We start from the raw sequence: 14,765 nt of genomic DNA, 5'->3' as shown, positions 1-14,765 counted from the left end.
TTCCAGGTCAGGGCACCTGGGTGGCTCAGTCGGTTAAGCGTCCAACTTCAGCTCAGGTTGTGATCTCCCGGTTTGTGAGTTCAGGCCCCGCATCAGGCTCTGTGCGGACAGCTCGGAGCCTGGAGCCTGCTTCCGATTCTGTGCCTCCCTCTCTCTCTGCCCCTTCCCTGCTTGTGCTCTCTCTCTCTCTCTCAAATATAAATGAAACATTAAAAAAAGTTAAGTGTATGGGGCGCCTGGGTGGCTCAGTCGGTTAAGCGTCTGACTTCAGCTCAGGTCACGATCTCGCGGTCCGTGAGTTCGAGCCCCGCGTCGGGCTCTGGGCTGACAGCTCAGAGCCTGGAGCCTGCTTCAGATTCTGTGTCTCCCTCTCTGACCCTCCCCCGTTCATGCTCTGTCTCTCTCTGTCTCAAAAATAAATAAAACGTTAAAAAAAATTTTTTTTTTTTAATTAAAAAAAAAAAAGTTAAGTGTCCAACTCTTGATTTGGGCCCGGGTCGTCATCTCACAGCTTGTGAGGTCAAGCCCCGCGTCCAGCACTCTTGACATTCTCTCTCTCCTTCTCTCTCTGCCCCTCCTCCTCTGTTCTCTCTCTCTGTCTCTCTCACTCTCTCAAAATAAATGAATAAAACATTAAAAAAAAATAAAAATAAAACTCTGTTTCTTATACCGTGACACTCAAAACTGTACCACTGGGTCTAGGGTGCCTTTTTCTTAAAAATTGTTTTAATGTTTCTTTATGTATTTATTTTTGAGAAAGAGAGGGAGGGAGGGGCAGACACAGAGGGAGACAGAGAATCCCAAGCGGGCTCCTCATTGTCAGCGTGGAGCCCGATTTGGAGTCCGAACGCATGAACCGGGAGATCACGACCTGAGCCGAAATCAAGAGTCGGACGCTTAACCGACGGGGCCACCCAGGCGCCCCTCTACGGTGGCTTTTTAATTTTCTGGGAATTTATGGTTTGCCTTCTTTTTCCTTGACAATAGATGTCAGGCTCAATATATCATGAAGAGCAGCCAGGATCTCAAGTACCTACGGAGACTGTCACACCTGCTGATGTTGGCCCCGCCACGGCGCCCCTCCCCCCGCCGTGTCTGAGCATCTCCCACTGGACCCACATTCCCCGGGCCGGGCCGGACCCCTGTCCTGCCCTTTGTCCCCCAGTGCTCTCACAGGTCCCGAGCACCTATACTTGGAGGCAGCGCCCCTCCCCCGCATATCAGTTTCTCTGCCCGGCATCAGAGGTGACCCAAGACCCAGCCTCTGTGGCCTTAAAAAAAAAGTACCACCACTTATTAAGGTTGAACATGTGCCAGGCGCCGTGACAGGTGTTTCCACACCTGGCTGCGTCGCCTCCGCTTTAGACAAGAGGAAACTGAGGCTGAAGGAAGGAAAGTCACTTGTCTGAGGTCACGCAGCAGTAGGGGCCACAGCCAGACCCGAACCCCAGAGCCCTAAATGGAAGCCACGGGTCCACTCTGCCTACGCGGCCTCCCACCCTGTTCCAGGGGACTCGGGTGGGCCCGGCCAACCCAGAGAAATAGCTGGTTGGGCACCACTTGCAGCCCCCAACCCTCCTCCCCCCACTCGCCGCTGGGAAGGGTCCGGAATCAGGAATCACCGGGTAGCTGCAAAGGCCAAAGGTCAGACAGGGGTTTCCTGCCTCCCCCTGGGAACTTCCTCTGTCCCAACCCAGCTTCTGCCTCTGTGACGAACACCACCCTGGAGGACCCCCTCCCCACCGTCAACTACCCCCAACTCCGTTGCCCTGGCCGATGGGGGGATGGGGGGATGGGTCCTTCCCCCCCCCCCCCCCGCCGTCTCCCCCCCCCCCCCCACGCCTCATGCACGCGGGCAGTATACAGCGATTGTGTTGTGGTCCAGCCTTCTTGCCACCTGCCGGCCCCTTGCCCGCCCCCCTCCATCCCTCCCTCCTACCAGCCTTGACCCCATGGAGCCAGGGGGCCGTGTCCCACACTGCCTCCCTAAGACTCAGGGTCCCTCAGGGCCAAGCCTGAGGCTAACGCCTCATCCAGCATGGAGCTCCTGGTTCTGGGGGAATGGACAGGAGGACGCACCCAGAATCCTTTGCTCTTGGTCCCCGAATTCCCTTGACGCCCAGCTGGAGATGACCCACAGTGAAGTTCAATGCCCACCTATCTGGCACTGCCCCTTCACCGTCTCCCAGAGCCCCGAAATAACGCTCCCAGCACGAAAGGATAGTAATAATAACAATGGCAAACCCTGTCTTACGGCCGCGCCCCCTCTCCGGCCCGGTGACCGGGGACGCCACCCATACCCCGTCTCACAGAGGCAGAGACTGAGAAGGGGCCGGAGAAGTCCCTCACTCGAGCTCGCTTGGGCCGAGCCTTCCCTCCCAGCTCCAAGTTCACTGCGGCTTATGCTGCTGCTCCCAGCGCTTATGAAGCACCTATGGGAGCCAGGGCGTCGGGTGGGCTGACAGCTTGGGGAGCCTGGGCCATTGCCATCCATGGGTCAGCCCCTCCCCGGCCGGGGAAGCACTACGGTGACGGTGACGAGTACCTACTGTGCGCCTGGCCCCGGGGGGCCAAGCACCCCAGCCGACTCAGCTCCCGATTTAGACACACCTCTGCAGCCAGCCCACGGGGTGGGGGAGGTAAGTCCGACTCTGTGCACCAACGGCGTGAGACCCCCAGACGGTCCCTTCACCTCCCCGTGCCTCAGTTTCCTCCTCCGCACGAGACAGAGGCCACGACCTGAGATCCTGGGCGGCAAGCGCTGAGAACGGCGCTGGGCCCGGGGCAAGGGCAAGGTGGAGAGAGAGAGACCGAGGCTCGAGGCTCAGAGCGGCCGAGGAAGCCCCCCCCCCCCCCACACGGCTGGCGCCCCCGCCCGGCGGGAGCGTCAGAAGTCCAGCGGGGGGGAGGGGGGGGGCGCGGCCCCTCCCTTCACAGCCAGGGTGGGAGTGTCGTGATAACCCGCAGCCCCCACTTCCTCCCGGCCAGGAAGGAGCCAGGCAGAGGAAGTATTAAGAGGAGTAATATAAACACTCCCGCCACCCCCCGTGGCAGGGTGCAGAGGGGGCAGCGGCCGCCACCCGGAGGGAGCAGGCCACGCCGGGCGGGCAGCGGGCGCTTGCACACGATGGGGCTGGCGGCGGAGCACGGCGCGTACTCCCGGGAGGGGGGCGGCCCGAGGGGCTGCTGGTACTACCTGCGCTACTTTTTCCTCTTCGTGTCGCTCATTCAGTTCCTCATCATCCTGGGCCTCGTCCTCTTCATGGTCTACGGCAACGTGCACGTGAGCACGGAATCCAACCTGCAGGCCACCGAGCGCCGGGCCGAGGGCCTGTACAGCCAGCTCGTGGGGCTCACGGCCTCCCAGGCCAACCTGTCCAAGGAGCTCAACCTCACCTCCCGCACCAGGGACACCGTCATGCAGCTGCTGGGGAGCGCCCGCCGCGATCTGGACCGGATCAACGCCAGCTTCCGCCAGTGCCAGGCTGACCGGGTAAGGCCGCCCGCCGGGCCAGACACGCACCCCGGGGACCCTGGGCAGGTTCCCGGCCGCTCATCCGAGCTGCGGGGTCCTCACCCACGCGCCAGAGACCGTCACAGGCGCTGTGTTGCACGTGAGGAGCCCGGGGGGCTTGTTAGTACGAGTATATCCCACACGAGGTTCGGGACACACTTATACTAAGACAATGGGCTCGCTCTCCCTCTGGAATTTAAGGTTAAAAAAATTTTTTTTTTAAGGTTTATTTATTTTTGAGAGACAGAGTGAGACGGAGCATGAGCGGGGGAGGGGCAGAGAGAGAGAGGGAGACACAGAATCGGAGGCAGGCTCCGGGCTCCGAGCTGTCGGCACAGAGCCCGACCCGGGGCTGGGACTCACGGACCGCGAGATCGTGACCTGAGCCGAAGTGGGACCCTTAACCGACTGAGCCGCCCAGGCGGCCCCTGGAATTTAAGTTTAACTGGGCATCCTCGCTGAATTGGCGGCAGCAACCCTGGGCCCACGACTTAATACGCGCGAGGCGCTCGGAATGTTCCAGCTACAAATAAGAACCAGTTAGATAAAAACTCAGAGCATTCGGTTCCTACTAAGAAGTACGAACAGCTCTGCCTTATGCCGGGAAATGTCCCCCGGGGGGCACGTGTGGGCGTCTAGTCAGGGAATTGGCCCACTCGTTTCATCCAAGACGCGCACCGCCATCCGGTCTGGGAGCCGTCGGGATCGTAAGGTTTTAGACACACGCATCCCGGAATGTGAACTCCCCCGTCATAGAAAATCAGAAGCCTAAGAATGTGGATCTTTACAACGATTAAATTTGAAAAACACAGTTGTTGTTTTTCTTTAATCCCCTTCGTGTTGACAAATGCCTCTGGACTGGAACAGTTTAGGGTTTTCTCCAAGGACCCTAGGGTTTCCCTAGTTTCAGGCCGCCTGCCCCTCGCCCCGGAGGGGCACCCTGATGCCGGGGAGTATCTCTGCCCCCACCCCCAACCGTGGCAGCCCCAGGTATGTGATGTTGGTGTTTCTGGGTCCTGGCCGTGCTGAGAAACAGGATTTTTCTTAAATTCTCTTCCAGTGCAACTGCATTTCTGGCCCCGAGATCCCGGAAGAGAAAAGAGAATTTAACTCACTGATATATTTTTAAAAAACGTGTTCATCTCCCCTCCTTCTTTCTTTTCTTTTTCTTTCTTCCTTTCTTTCTCTCTTTCTCTTTCTTTCTTTCTTTCTTTCTTTCTTTCTTTCTTTCTTTCTTTCTTATCCCATCTTATGTTATCCCACCTCATCTTATCTTATCTAGAGAGAATGTGAGTAGGGGGAGAGGGAGAGAGAGAGACAATCTTAAGCAGGTCCCACATTCAGCCCACACAGGCTCGGTCCCACAGCCTGAGCTTTACGCCCCTCCCTGTCCTTGCTCCTTTGGAGGCTGGCCCTATGCTAATGGCATCGGGGTCAAGGCAGAAATCGCTCTGGGACCTCCAGTGACTTCTGTTTTCAGAAATCTTAACTGCAAAAGAGGAAGATCTGTAGAAATCAAGAGTCAGACGCTAAACCAACTGAGCCACCCAGGCGCCCCTAACTCCATGATATTTGTAGGGTCTGCTCTGTCCTGTCCGTGTCAAGGCAACGGGACCCTCACCTGGCACATGGGGTCTGGAAGCAGCACCCCGGGACCCCCTTTTATCGCTTCCTCCAACTGGAGAAAAACCTCTTTCTCGTTTCGTGTTTGGATCCAACTCACTTTGCTGAAACGTGCAAATCTTCCTCTTCTGTGACTAAGGTTTCTGTTCTCTGATCCCCATTAGCATAGGGCCAGCTTCCAAAGGAATAGGACAAGAGGTGGCAGGAAGGTAAACTTCTTGCATTCTTTATATTTTTACCTGTTATATTTCTGCAGAGGATTCTGGTCCCAAGTTTGGAAAGCACACCTTGTTAAGTTGTAAAAACCTCCTTTAAAAACAGCTTTATCGAGATATAATTTCTATGCTCTACAAGTCGCATATTAAAAATGTATAGTTCGGGGGCATCTGGGTGGCTCAGTCGGTTAAGCACCCGACTTCAGCTCAGGTCGTGATCTCAGGGTTTGCGAGTTCGAGCCCCGCGTCGGGCTCTGCGCTGACAGCTCGGAGCCTGGAGCCTGCTTCGGAGTCTGTGTCTCCCTCCCTTTCTGCCCCTCCCCCGCTCTCACTCTGTCTCTTTCTCTCTCTCTCAAAAATAACTAACCATTAAAAAGTCTTTTTAAAGTGTACAGTTCAATAATTCTTAGTACCTTCACAGAGCTGGGCGATCATCCCAACTGATTTTGGAACGTTTTCATCACCCCAGAAAGATACCCCATCCCCATAAGTCACTCCCCCACCCCTCCTCCCCCAGCCCCTGTTAACCACTCATCTGCTTTCTGTCTCTGTGAATTTGCTTGTTCTGGACATTTTGTATAAATGGGATCAGACAACATGTGGCCTTTTGTGTCTGGCTCCTATCATCCGGCACGATGTTTTGAAGGTTCACCCGAGTGCATGTCAGTGCCTCGTTCCTTTTTGTGGCTGAGTAACATTCCATTCTGAGGATGGACCACGTTTTGTTCATTCACCTGTTGATGGACACTTGGGTCGTTTCTGCCTTTTGGTGGTCGTGATAGGCGCTGCTGTGAACGTGCACGTGGAGGTTTTTGTGTGGATGTTTGCTTCAGTGTCTCTTGGGTCTACACCTAAGAGTGGAATTGCTGGGTCACGTGACAATTCCCTGCTTAACATTTTGAGGAACTGCCGGGCTGTTTTCCAAGGCCGCTGCCCCATTTTTTTACATATTCCAACCGGTACCGTCTGAGAATTCTCCTTTCTCCACACCCTCACCAACGCTTGTCACTGCCCGTTCTTGTTTTCCGTTTCATTTATAACCATCCTCGTGGCTGTAAGGGGGTCTCTCATGGTGGTTTTCATTTGCCTTTCCCTGAGGAGTGATAATGGTGAATATATTTTCATGCGCTTGTCGACCACGTGTGTATCTTCTTTGGAGAAATGTTTCAGTTGCTTTGCCCATTTGTCAATTATCTTTTTATTACTGATCCACAAGAGTTTACTTTTATACATTCGGGATACCCGGTCCTCTCATCAGATACATGCTTTGCAAATATTTCCTCCCGTCGAAGGGTTGTTTTTTTCCCTTTCTCTTTTTTAAATTGGAGCATAATTGACATACAATGTCACGTCGGTCTCGGGTATACAACTTAGCGATGTGATGGTCTTTTCCTAAAAACAAAAGTTTTGCATTTTGATGAGTTCTATTTACCTGTTTTCTCTTTGTTTGCGCTTTGGGTGTGCCACCTAAGAAACCATTGGCAAATCCAAGGTCATGCGGAGTTAACACGTACATCTTCTTCTAAAGAGTTTTGTAGCTTTAGGTCTTATGTTTGGGTCATTGAGCCATTTTGAGTTAATTTTTGTATATGGTGTGAGGTAGGGGTCCAAATTCATTCCTTAACATGGGGAGATCTAGCTGTGCCGGCTCCATTTGTTGAAAAGACTCTTTTTTCCCCCATGAATGATTTTGACACCTGTATTAATTTTCTTTTTTTGTTTTCTTTTTTCTATTATTTTTTAAAGTTTATTTCTTTATTCTGAGAGAGAGAGGAAGAGAAAGAGAAAGAAAGCGTGCAAGCGAGGGACGGGCAGAGAGAGAGGAAGAGGGAGAGAATCCCAGGCAGGCTCTGGTCATGATCTCACGGTTCATGAGTTCAAGTTCCACTTCGGGTGAACCCTGCTTCTCTCTCTCTCTCTCTCCCCGTCTCTGTCTTCTTCTCTTCCTCTCTCTCCCCCTCTCTCTCTGCCCCTCATGGGGTTTTCTCTCTCTCTACCCCTCGCTCACCTGCGCCCTCTCCCCCTCAATAAAGTAAAATATAGAAAGATAAAACATAATTAGTTGGCCGTACATGTGAATTAATGTTTTCAAGGTTGATCCAAGTTGCAGCAGGTGTGAGTGCTTCATTCCTTTTTATGGCCCAATAGTATTAACCGTGACAACATTTTTTTTTTAATTTAATTTTGAGAGAGAGAAAGAACAGGAGCAGGGGAGGGGCAGAGAGAGAAAATCCCAAACACTCTCCACACTGTCAGCCTGGAGCCCCACACGACGCTCGGACTCATGAACCGCGAGATCATGACCTGAGCTGAAACCGAGAGTCGGACACTCAACCGACTGAGCCCCCCAGGCGCCCCAGTTACCGACTTTGAAAGATGCGACCAGCATCCCCCATAAAGGAGTCACGCCCTTGTGAACTGGGCTAACCCAGGCCACCCGGGTGTGGGATCTGGGGCCCCAGGCCGGAGGGTCTGGGCAGCCCGGGAGCAGGGGGACCCGCGGGGGCCGGACGGTGAGCTCTGCCCCGTGTCGCGTCTGGTCAGGTGATCTCCATGAACAACGAGCGGTATATGGCAGCCATCATCCTGAGTGAGAAGGAATGTCAAGAACAACTGAAGGAAGCTAACAAGAGCTCCGATGGTGAGTCGTCTGGGCGGCGGGGAGCCAGGGTGATAGACTCCTTGCCCGGCCTCTCGGACCCCCCCCCCCCCGCCCCCTCCCCCGACCTTCCCGAGGTGTCTTCTCCTGCACCTGTAGCCTTGCTCCTAGCGCTGAACCAGAAGGCCAAGATGCTGGAGGTGGAACTGGCGAAGGAGAAGCAGGTGTGCGCCAAAGACAAGGAGGGCCTGGCGTTGAACAAGCGGCTGGTGGAGGACCAGCTGGCTGAGTGTGGCAAGGCCCGGGAGCAGCAGCGGCAGGAGCGACAGCTGGCCGAGGATCGCCTGCAGAAGGTGCAGACCCTCTGCCTCCCGCTGGACAAGGACAAGTTTGAGACGGAGCTGCGGAACCTCTGGCGGGACTCCATCATCCCGCGCACCCTGGACACCATGGGCTACAACCTGTACCACCCTCTCGGCTCCGAGCTGACCTCCATCCGGAGGACCTGCGACCACATGCCCGCCCTCATGAGCACCAAGGTGGACGAGCTGGCCCGGAGCCTGCGGGCCGGCATCGAGCGCGTGGCCCGCGAGAGCTCGGACGTCCAGCGCCAGAAGCTGGAGGTCGAGCGGAGCCTGCAGGCCACTCAGGCGGCCAAGGAGAAGGCGGAGAAGGAGGCCCAGGCCCGAGAGGCCAAGCTCCAGGCCGAATGCGCCCGGCAGACCCAGCTAGCCCTGGAGGAGAAGGCGGCTCTGCGGAAGGAGCGAGATAGCCTGGCAAAGGAGCTGGAGGAGAAGAAGCGGGAGGTAGAGCAGCTCAAGATGCAGCTGGCCGTCAGCCGCTCCACCTTGGACGCCTGCATCAAGGCCAAGGTGGGCTGGAGGGATTCAGGTTGTACTGGGGTCAGGCCTGCGGGCCCTGGTGGAGGCGATGTCGAACTTGGGCTCGAGGCGAGCCTCCCAGCCTGGGTCCGGTTAGTTAGGACTCACTTGAGAGATTCAATGACATAAGACCGGGGTGGAGTCTGGAGTCTGCAATGACCCTGAGAAAGGATTAAGGATCGGGGTTGAGTTTTGGAGGACGGGTGGACCTCGAAATGGGTGCGGGGGGAGAACCGGGAATTCACGGTGGGGGGGGGGGGGTCGGTGTCAAGGTCGGGAGGTGTCTGGGGTGAAGGTTGCGGGGGTGATGGCTTAGGTTGGGAGTTAGACTGAAGGTTAAGGCAGGTCTGGGGGAAGGCTCGCTGTGGAGACAGAGCTTGTGTTTGGGTCAAGATGAGTTCTTAGTGTTTGGGTCAAGATGAGTTCTCAGCGACCGCTGTGTTTAGAGTCGGTCTGGGTTAACGTTAGGGTTCCATCGAAGCCTTCGTTGGTCTTGGAATTGGTAGAATTGGGGTCGTGCCGGATGCGGATTGTGAAGAAAGGTTAGAAGTTAAGTCAGGGGTCGCATGCAGGGCGGCCGGTGGGTCTCACATTGGGTGAGGGGTGAATACAGGATGTCAGTGGGTGGCTGGTAGGGTTGCTTGGGGTTCCAGGGAGAGTCCGGGGTCTCAAGTTGAGTCGGGGTGCGTGGGGCATTGGGAAGCCATGGTGGAGCCCAGGGCTGGGCTGGGGCCATGGCTTAGGGGGCAGATTTTTCACAGCAACCAGGTCTAAGGGATGGGTTGGGGTCAGGGTTGGTTGTAAAGTTCCGGTTGGATCAAGTTTGTCATTAGGATTGGGTTTAGATGAGGCTTGGGGTCTAAGGAAGGTTCTGTTTTCATGTTGGGGTTGGATTTTAGGTGATTGGGTTTAGAGCTGGCTTTGGATTTCGGGTTTGGGGGGATTGGCTCAGTTGGGGTCATGGATTGGGATCCATTGGGTTGGCACTGAGGCAGTAATGGAGACTGAGGCAGGCCACAGTGGGGTCTCTGGGGGGCTTCTGAGGGAAGCCAGTCCCTGGAGTCCCCAGTCACTGGAGCGCAGGTGGGTGCAGGTGATCGGACATCCATTGATGTGAGGGTATCTGGTATCGGTGTCCCTGCTCTGGAAGGATCTCAGCTGCAGGTACTACGGGGCATGAAGGAACAGGAGCCTCCCTGGCCCTGTGGTTCAGGGGGTCCCGGCTTCTGCCGACCTCCCTCTGTCTCTCTTCCCACAGTCGCAGCCGATACCTGGACCAAGACCTGTGGGCCCTGCCCCCAACCCCCAGCCCATCGGTAAGTGACAGAAGGCAGAGCCGGGAAGGGGTCGGGGGCGATCCTTTCCACTCTCTATCCCATCTCAGCCCTGCCGGCCCATCCTTAGCCCAGGGTTGGGCCAGTTGGGTGGACCTGACCCCTTCCTCTCACGGCAGACCCAGCTGGCCTCGAGGAATTCAAGAGAAGGATCCTGGAATCCCAGAGGCTTCCCGTAGGGGCTGCAGCCCCATCCAGGTGAGGCACTGGCAGACTGGGATGGTTCAGTCTCAGGGCTTCAGAGGAGGATGGGAACAGGACTAGGGGTGGAGGGAGGCTCATCTCACACTCACGCTTGCTGCTTCCTTAATTGAGCGCCTTCTGTCTACCAGGTAACACAGCCAGGGAGTGGCGGGCCTGGGACACGAACCCAGGCTGTTGGACTCCAGGCAGGCAAGGGAGGGCCTTTGAGCTGGGGGATGGGGGCGAGCTGGTTTGGGGACGGGCAGAAGCCACAGTGCTCCCGGTGACATCTTGAAGAGCCAGGGTCAAGGCTCAGAGGCCAGATGAGGGTGGGGAGGGAGGCTGGAGCCGAGGAAGGGAGGAAGGAGGAGAGCGAGGTCAGGAGAGAGACCCTGGGCCTCTCACCCCACCTCTCTGAGCCTCTCTCTCTCTTCTGCAAAAACGGAAGTCTCTGAAGTCAAGGGCACGGAGACTCTGCCACCTGTAAAGTGCTGTCCACAAGTGCCTAAAATGAGGGGCAGGGGGTTGCAGCAGGGGCGCTTCAAGATACCCCGCACACGCTCAGGTCAGGGCCCGATGCCCGTACCGCCCTCACCACCTCCCAGACCGCAGCCTGCGCATCACAGGGAAGGTGACTCAGACCCCCGCCCCAAGAACATCCTGTGGTCGCTCCCAGGTGGTGGCCACGCTTCCGTTCAGGACCACATCGCGGACCAAGGAGTCAGCGACTGGCATTGCCGTTCCCAGTTTAGGACCTGGGGCTCCGGGACACCCCTGGGGGTTCTAAGTCAGATCCCGCCGACCCCAAGCCTGCGTCAGGCCTTGGCGACGAGTAGACTTCCGGGTCTGTGGTCAAATCCCAGTGCTTCTCCGCATCCAGCTCCATGTCCAGTGGGCCTTTTCTTACCTACCCCCTCCGACGGGGAGCTCATCTTCTCTCAGAACTTGTCCCTTTGCTCCAGAAGGCTCTCGGCCTGGGAGGGATCCCTTAGCCTCAGGCAGCCTGTGGAGAGGAAAGCAAGAGCTGGAGGGAAGACCCTGTTCCAAGCAGTTTTCCTCTCTCCATCTTGGCCTAAAGCCATCATGGCAAGGAAGGTGGTTCTATTATTATCCCCACTTCTCAGAGGAGGGAACTGAGGCCCCAGGGAAGTGACCAGCCCCGGGTTATGCGTCAGTGAGTCAGGGCCAGAGCCAGGCTCCGGGCCCAAGCCTGTCCTAACTGCAAAAGGGGAAGCTCTTGACACTGTTTACCCCAAAAGACATCCCCCTGCAGAGAAAACAATGAGTAGTTAAGCCAGGCCCCTCCTGTTTCTTTCTTTCCCCGGGCTCAGGAAGGGCCTCTTGTTCTGGGCTCCAGCCTTGATTTGCCTTCCCCCGAGAAAGAGGCCATCAGCTCTGGATTGGGAGTTTCAGTGAGGCCAGGCACATCTGAATTTTAATGTATATTTATTTTTGAGAAAGAGAGACAGAGTGTGAGTGGGGGAGGGGCAGAGAGAGAGGGAGACACAGAATCCGAAGCGGGATCCAGGCTCTGAGCTGTCAGCACAGAGCCCGACACGGGGCTCGAACTCACGGATCATGAGATCATGACCTGAGCGGGTCGGACGCTTAACCAACTGAGCCACCCAGGCGGCCCCATCGTTAGACATTTTTAAGTCCCATTCTCTTGATGGCCAAGTGAACTAGTTTTCTTTTTACCTGATGAGACTGTGTCCTTTGGGTGTCAATTTATTCCCACGCGCGCACACACAGTGGATGTGAAAACAAGTAAATATTGGGGCAGGGGCTAAGGGGCTGGATAAAGCTAAAGCGGGAGGCTGAAGATGGGAGTCCAGCCCTGGCCCTGAGCCGGGCACGGGGCGAGTGTCACTCAAGTCCATTGCCATCACCGTTGTGATTTGTTTCATTTATTCAACCCGGATACCTTGAGCAGCGGCTGGGTGATGAGAACACAACCCCTTGTGGGGCTCACAGTCTAGCGGGGGAGACAGATCACAAACCTGATGCGTGAGATGTCGTTGTGGGGCCCCTTGGCCATGGGCGAGGCAGAAAAGGGATGAGATGGTGTGAGGAGGTGAGAATTTTCCGCAGGAGGGGGCGCCTGGGTGGCTCAGTTAAGTATCTGACTCTTGATTTTGGCTCAGGTCACGATCTCACGGTTCGTGGGTTCGAGCCCTGCATCAGGCTCTGTGCTGACAGTGGGGAGCCTGCTTGGGATTCTCTGTCTCCCTCTCCTTCTCTGCCCCGCCCCTACTCGTGCTCTCTCCCTCTCTCTCTCTCTCAAAATAAATAAATAAACTTTAAAAAAAAAATTAAAGAATTTTCCACAGGAGGCCAGGCAGGCTTCTCTGCCCCGCGTGAGGGTGACCTTTGGGCAAAAAACTAGAAAGGTGAGGGAGGAGCCATGGAGAGTAGGGCATCCCTGAAAGGGTGAACCAGGCAGAGAGCACAGCCTGTGCAAAGGCCCTGAGACAGGACTGACCGTGCGTGGTGAGGCTCGAGCACAGTGATCCAGGGGGTGAGTAGGAGGTGAGGAGGGGCGGGGGGCACAGATCAGGCAGGGCCTTGTGGGTGCGGTGAGAACTTCGGGAGCCCCGGCACAGCAGCGAGAAGAGAAGGACATGACCGGACTCAGGTGTTCACAGGGACCCCCCCCCCCCGCCGTCACTGTTGAGAGGTGAAGGCGGCAGCCGAGGACCAGGGCAAAGGCATCCAGACAAGCGATGACGGGGGAGTGAGGAGCCTCAGTCTCTGACAGATGGCCAGGGACCACCCTCCCTTGCAGGCTGGTGGGCAGGGGCGGGTAAAGAAGGAATGTCAGGGCTGGTCGGGAGCCGGGCGCATCCTGGTCAAGCCGGAGCCAGGGACGGGGATCCAGCGCCAGCCAAGGAACGTGAGGCTGCTGGGGCCCCAGGGAAGAGCCAGGGAAGGAAGGGAGGGGGCCAGCGGAAGCAGGACTTGGCTGAGGCCCCCTCCTCCCCGACCAGGAAACAGCCTCCGAGCCAACCCCTGACCCCTCACGAGAGCCTCACTGAGGCCAAGGAGGGGAAGGGCATCCCAGACGGCAGGATGGCTCCTGCAGAGGCCGTTGGGGAGGGGTGCAGTGACAGCTCTTGAAGTTTCTGACGAGGGGGACTGCTGCGGGCAGAGTGGGTGGAGCCTGGAATGCCAGGTAGAAAGGATCTGGCTTTGTCGTCTTGAGGGCACTGGGGAGCCAGGGAGAGTGTGTGAGTCGGGGCAGGCTCGTTGGAGAAACCTTGGGCCACTTCAACGGAGACAAAGGAGGGAGATTGAGACCCTGTCTGAGGGGTGTGGGGTGTGGACAGGGGGATCCCCAGGGCCTTACGGAACAAAGGTGAAAGTCAGGCCGCAGCAGAGGCCGGGAGCCCAGAAGGTGGCTTCTCCCAGCACTGTCTCGGGAAGGCCGAACCCCAAAAGAGCTGAAGAATCCTTAGGAGCAAGAACGGGCCTGGGGTGGGAGGAGGCCGGCCCAGGCGAGGTTTGTGCTTCCGGCTGTCTGACTATTGTATCACCCTCTCCTTCCTGCCTTAGTGGCTGAGGAGGCTCCAGGCCCTGAGGACCGAGGCGTGGCCCCGACTGGCCAGTCTGCGGACAAGACGCCGTGAGCCACCCCTGGCACAGGCCGGGAGCCCGGGCCGCACACAGACCAAAGTGGGCGCCCTTGGCCTGCACCCCGCGCTCGCCCTTCCCCACGCCCCACCGCAGCTTCCCCTACTCCCTCACAGGCCCACACCCGCACCACGCGACCCCCCCCCCCGCCCCCCCCCCCGCCTCCACCCCGCCCCTGGATGCTGCAGGATGTCCCGGACCCACGGCACACAGATGTAACAGTGATGTCAGGAGCCGACGGCATCACGCAAAAGCACGGCACAGACACCGGGAGGACATCACACACACACACACACACACACACACACAGACACACACACACACACACACACACACACACACAAACGCGCTCGCGTGCTTCCTGCCCCGCCCTCGCACAATGCCACACCCCTCCAACGCACACGGGCCGAGGCGCCCACAGCGTCCGGCTTGTCTGCATGCGCCTGTGTCCCCACCGCACTGCCCTCCCAATTTTCTTGTCTCCTGACTCCTCCTTACCCCCAGGGTGCCAGGCCTAGGGAAGGGAGAACAGGAAAACATGAGTCTCCACCCCCCCCACCCCCCCCGCCCCCCCACCCCCCTCACCCCCGAGAGTCCCCAGGCTCCCCTGCCAGGCAGCACCGGGTCCCAAGGCAGATGTCGCCCACTGGCCCCATCGTAGCCCATGGGGGCAGCTGTCCCTCCCTCAGTCCCTCTCTCCCCCGCCCCCCCCATACCCAGCCCTGCCTGTGGCCCATATAAATATGTTAGTGGCACGAAATAAATATTATTGAATCCTTTCAAAGA

General features: G+C 57.1%; 1 protein-coding gene across 1 annotated transcript; it reads left to right on the top strand.

The window, feature by feature from the left end:
- Positions 1 to 3,014: 3,014 nt before the first annotated feature.
- On the top strand, positions 3,015 to 14,765 carry PLVAP (plasmalemma vesicle associated protein). The gene is made up of 6 exons (XM_019416271.2): positions 3,015 to 3,493; positions 7,897 to 7,993; positions 8,111 to 8,823; positions 10,091 to 10,148; positions 10,286 to 10,364; positions 13,902 to 14,765. Exons 1-6 carry the CDS (start codon positions 3,128 to 3,130, stop codon positions 13,906 to 13,908), a joined length of 1,320 nt encoding a protein of 439 aa, XP_019271816.1. The 5' UTR covers positions 3,015 to 3,127; the 3' UTR covers positions 13,909 to 14,765.

Source organism: Panthera pardus, unplaced genomic scaffold (genome assembly GCF_024362965.1).
Source record: "Panthera pardus isolate Hobbes unplaced genomic scaffold, ASM2436296v1 HiC_scaffold_8, whole genome shotgun sequence".
Classification (NCBI taxonomy): Eukaryota; Metazoa; Chordata; class Mammalia; order Carnivora; family Felidae; genus Panthera; species Panthera pardus.
The sequence above is the reverse complement of the archived record's forward strand: the minus strand, read 5'-3'. Positions and strand labels throughout refer to the sequence as shown.

Bases quoted from the DNA above. Each gene is read 5' to 3' on its own strand.
- PLVAP (XM_019416271.2), top strand. From the start codon at position 3,128: ATGGGGCTGGCGGCGGAGCACGGCGCGTACTCCCGGGAGGGGGGCGGC. The intron at 8,824-10,090 runs GTGGGCTGGAGG...CTCTTCCCACAG, and splicing joins ACGCCTGCATCAAGGCCAAG to TCGCAGCCGATACCTGGACC. The intron at 10,149-10,285 runs GTAAGTGACAGA...CTCTCACGGCAG, and splicing joins CCCCAACCCCCAGCCCATCG to ACCCAGCTGGCCTCGAGGAA.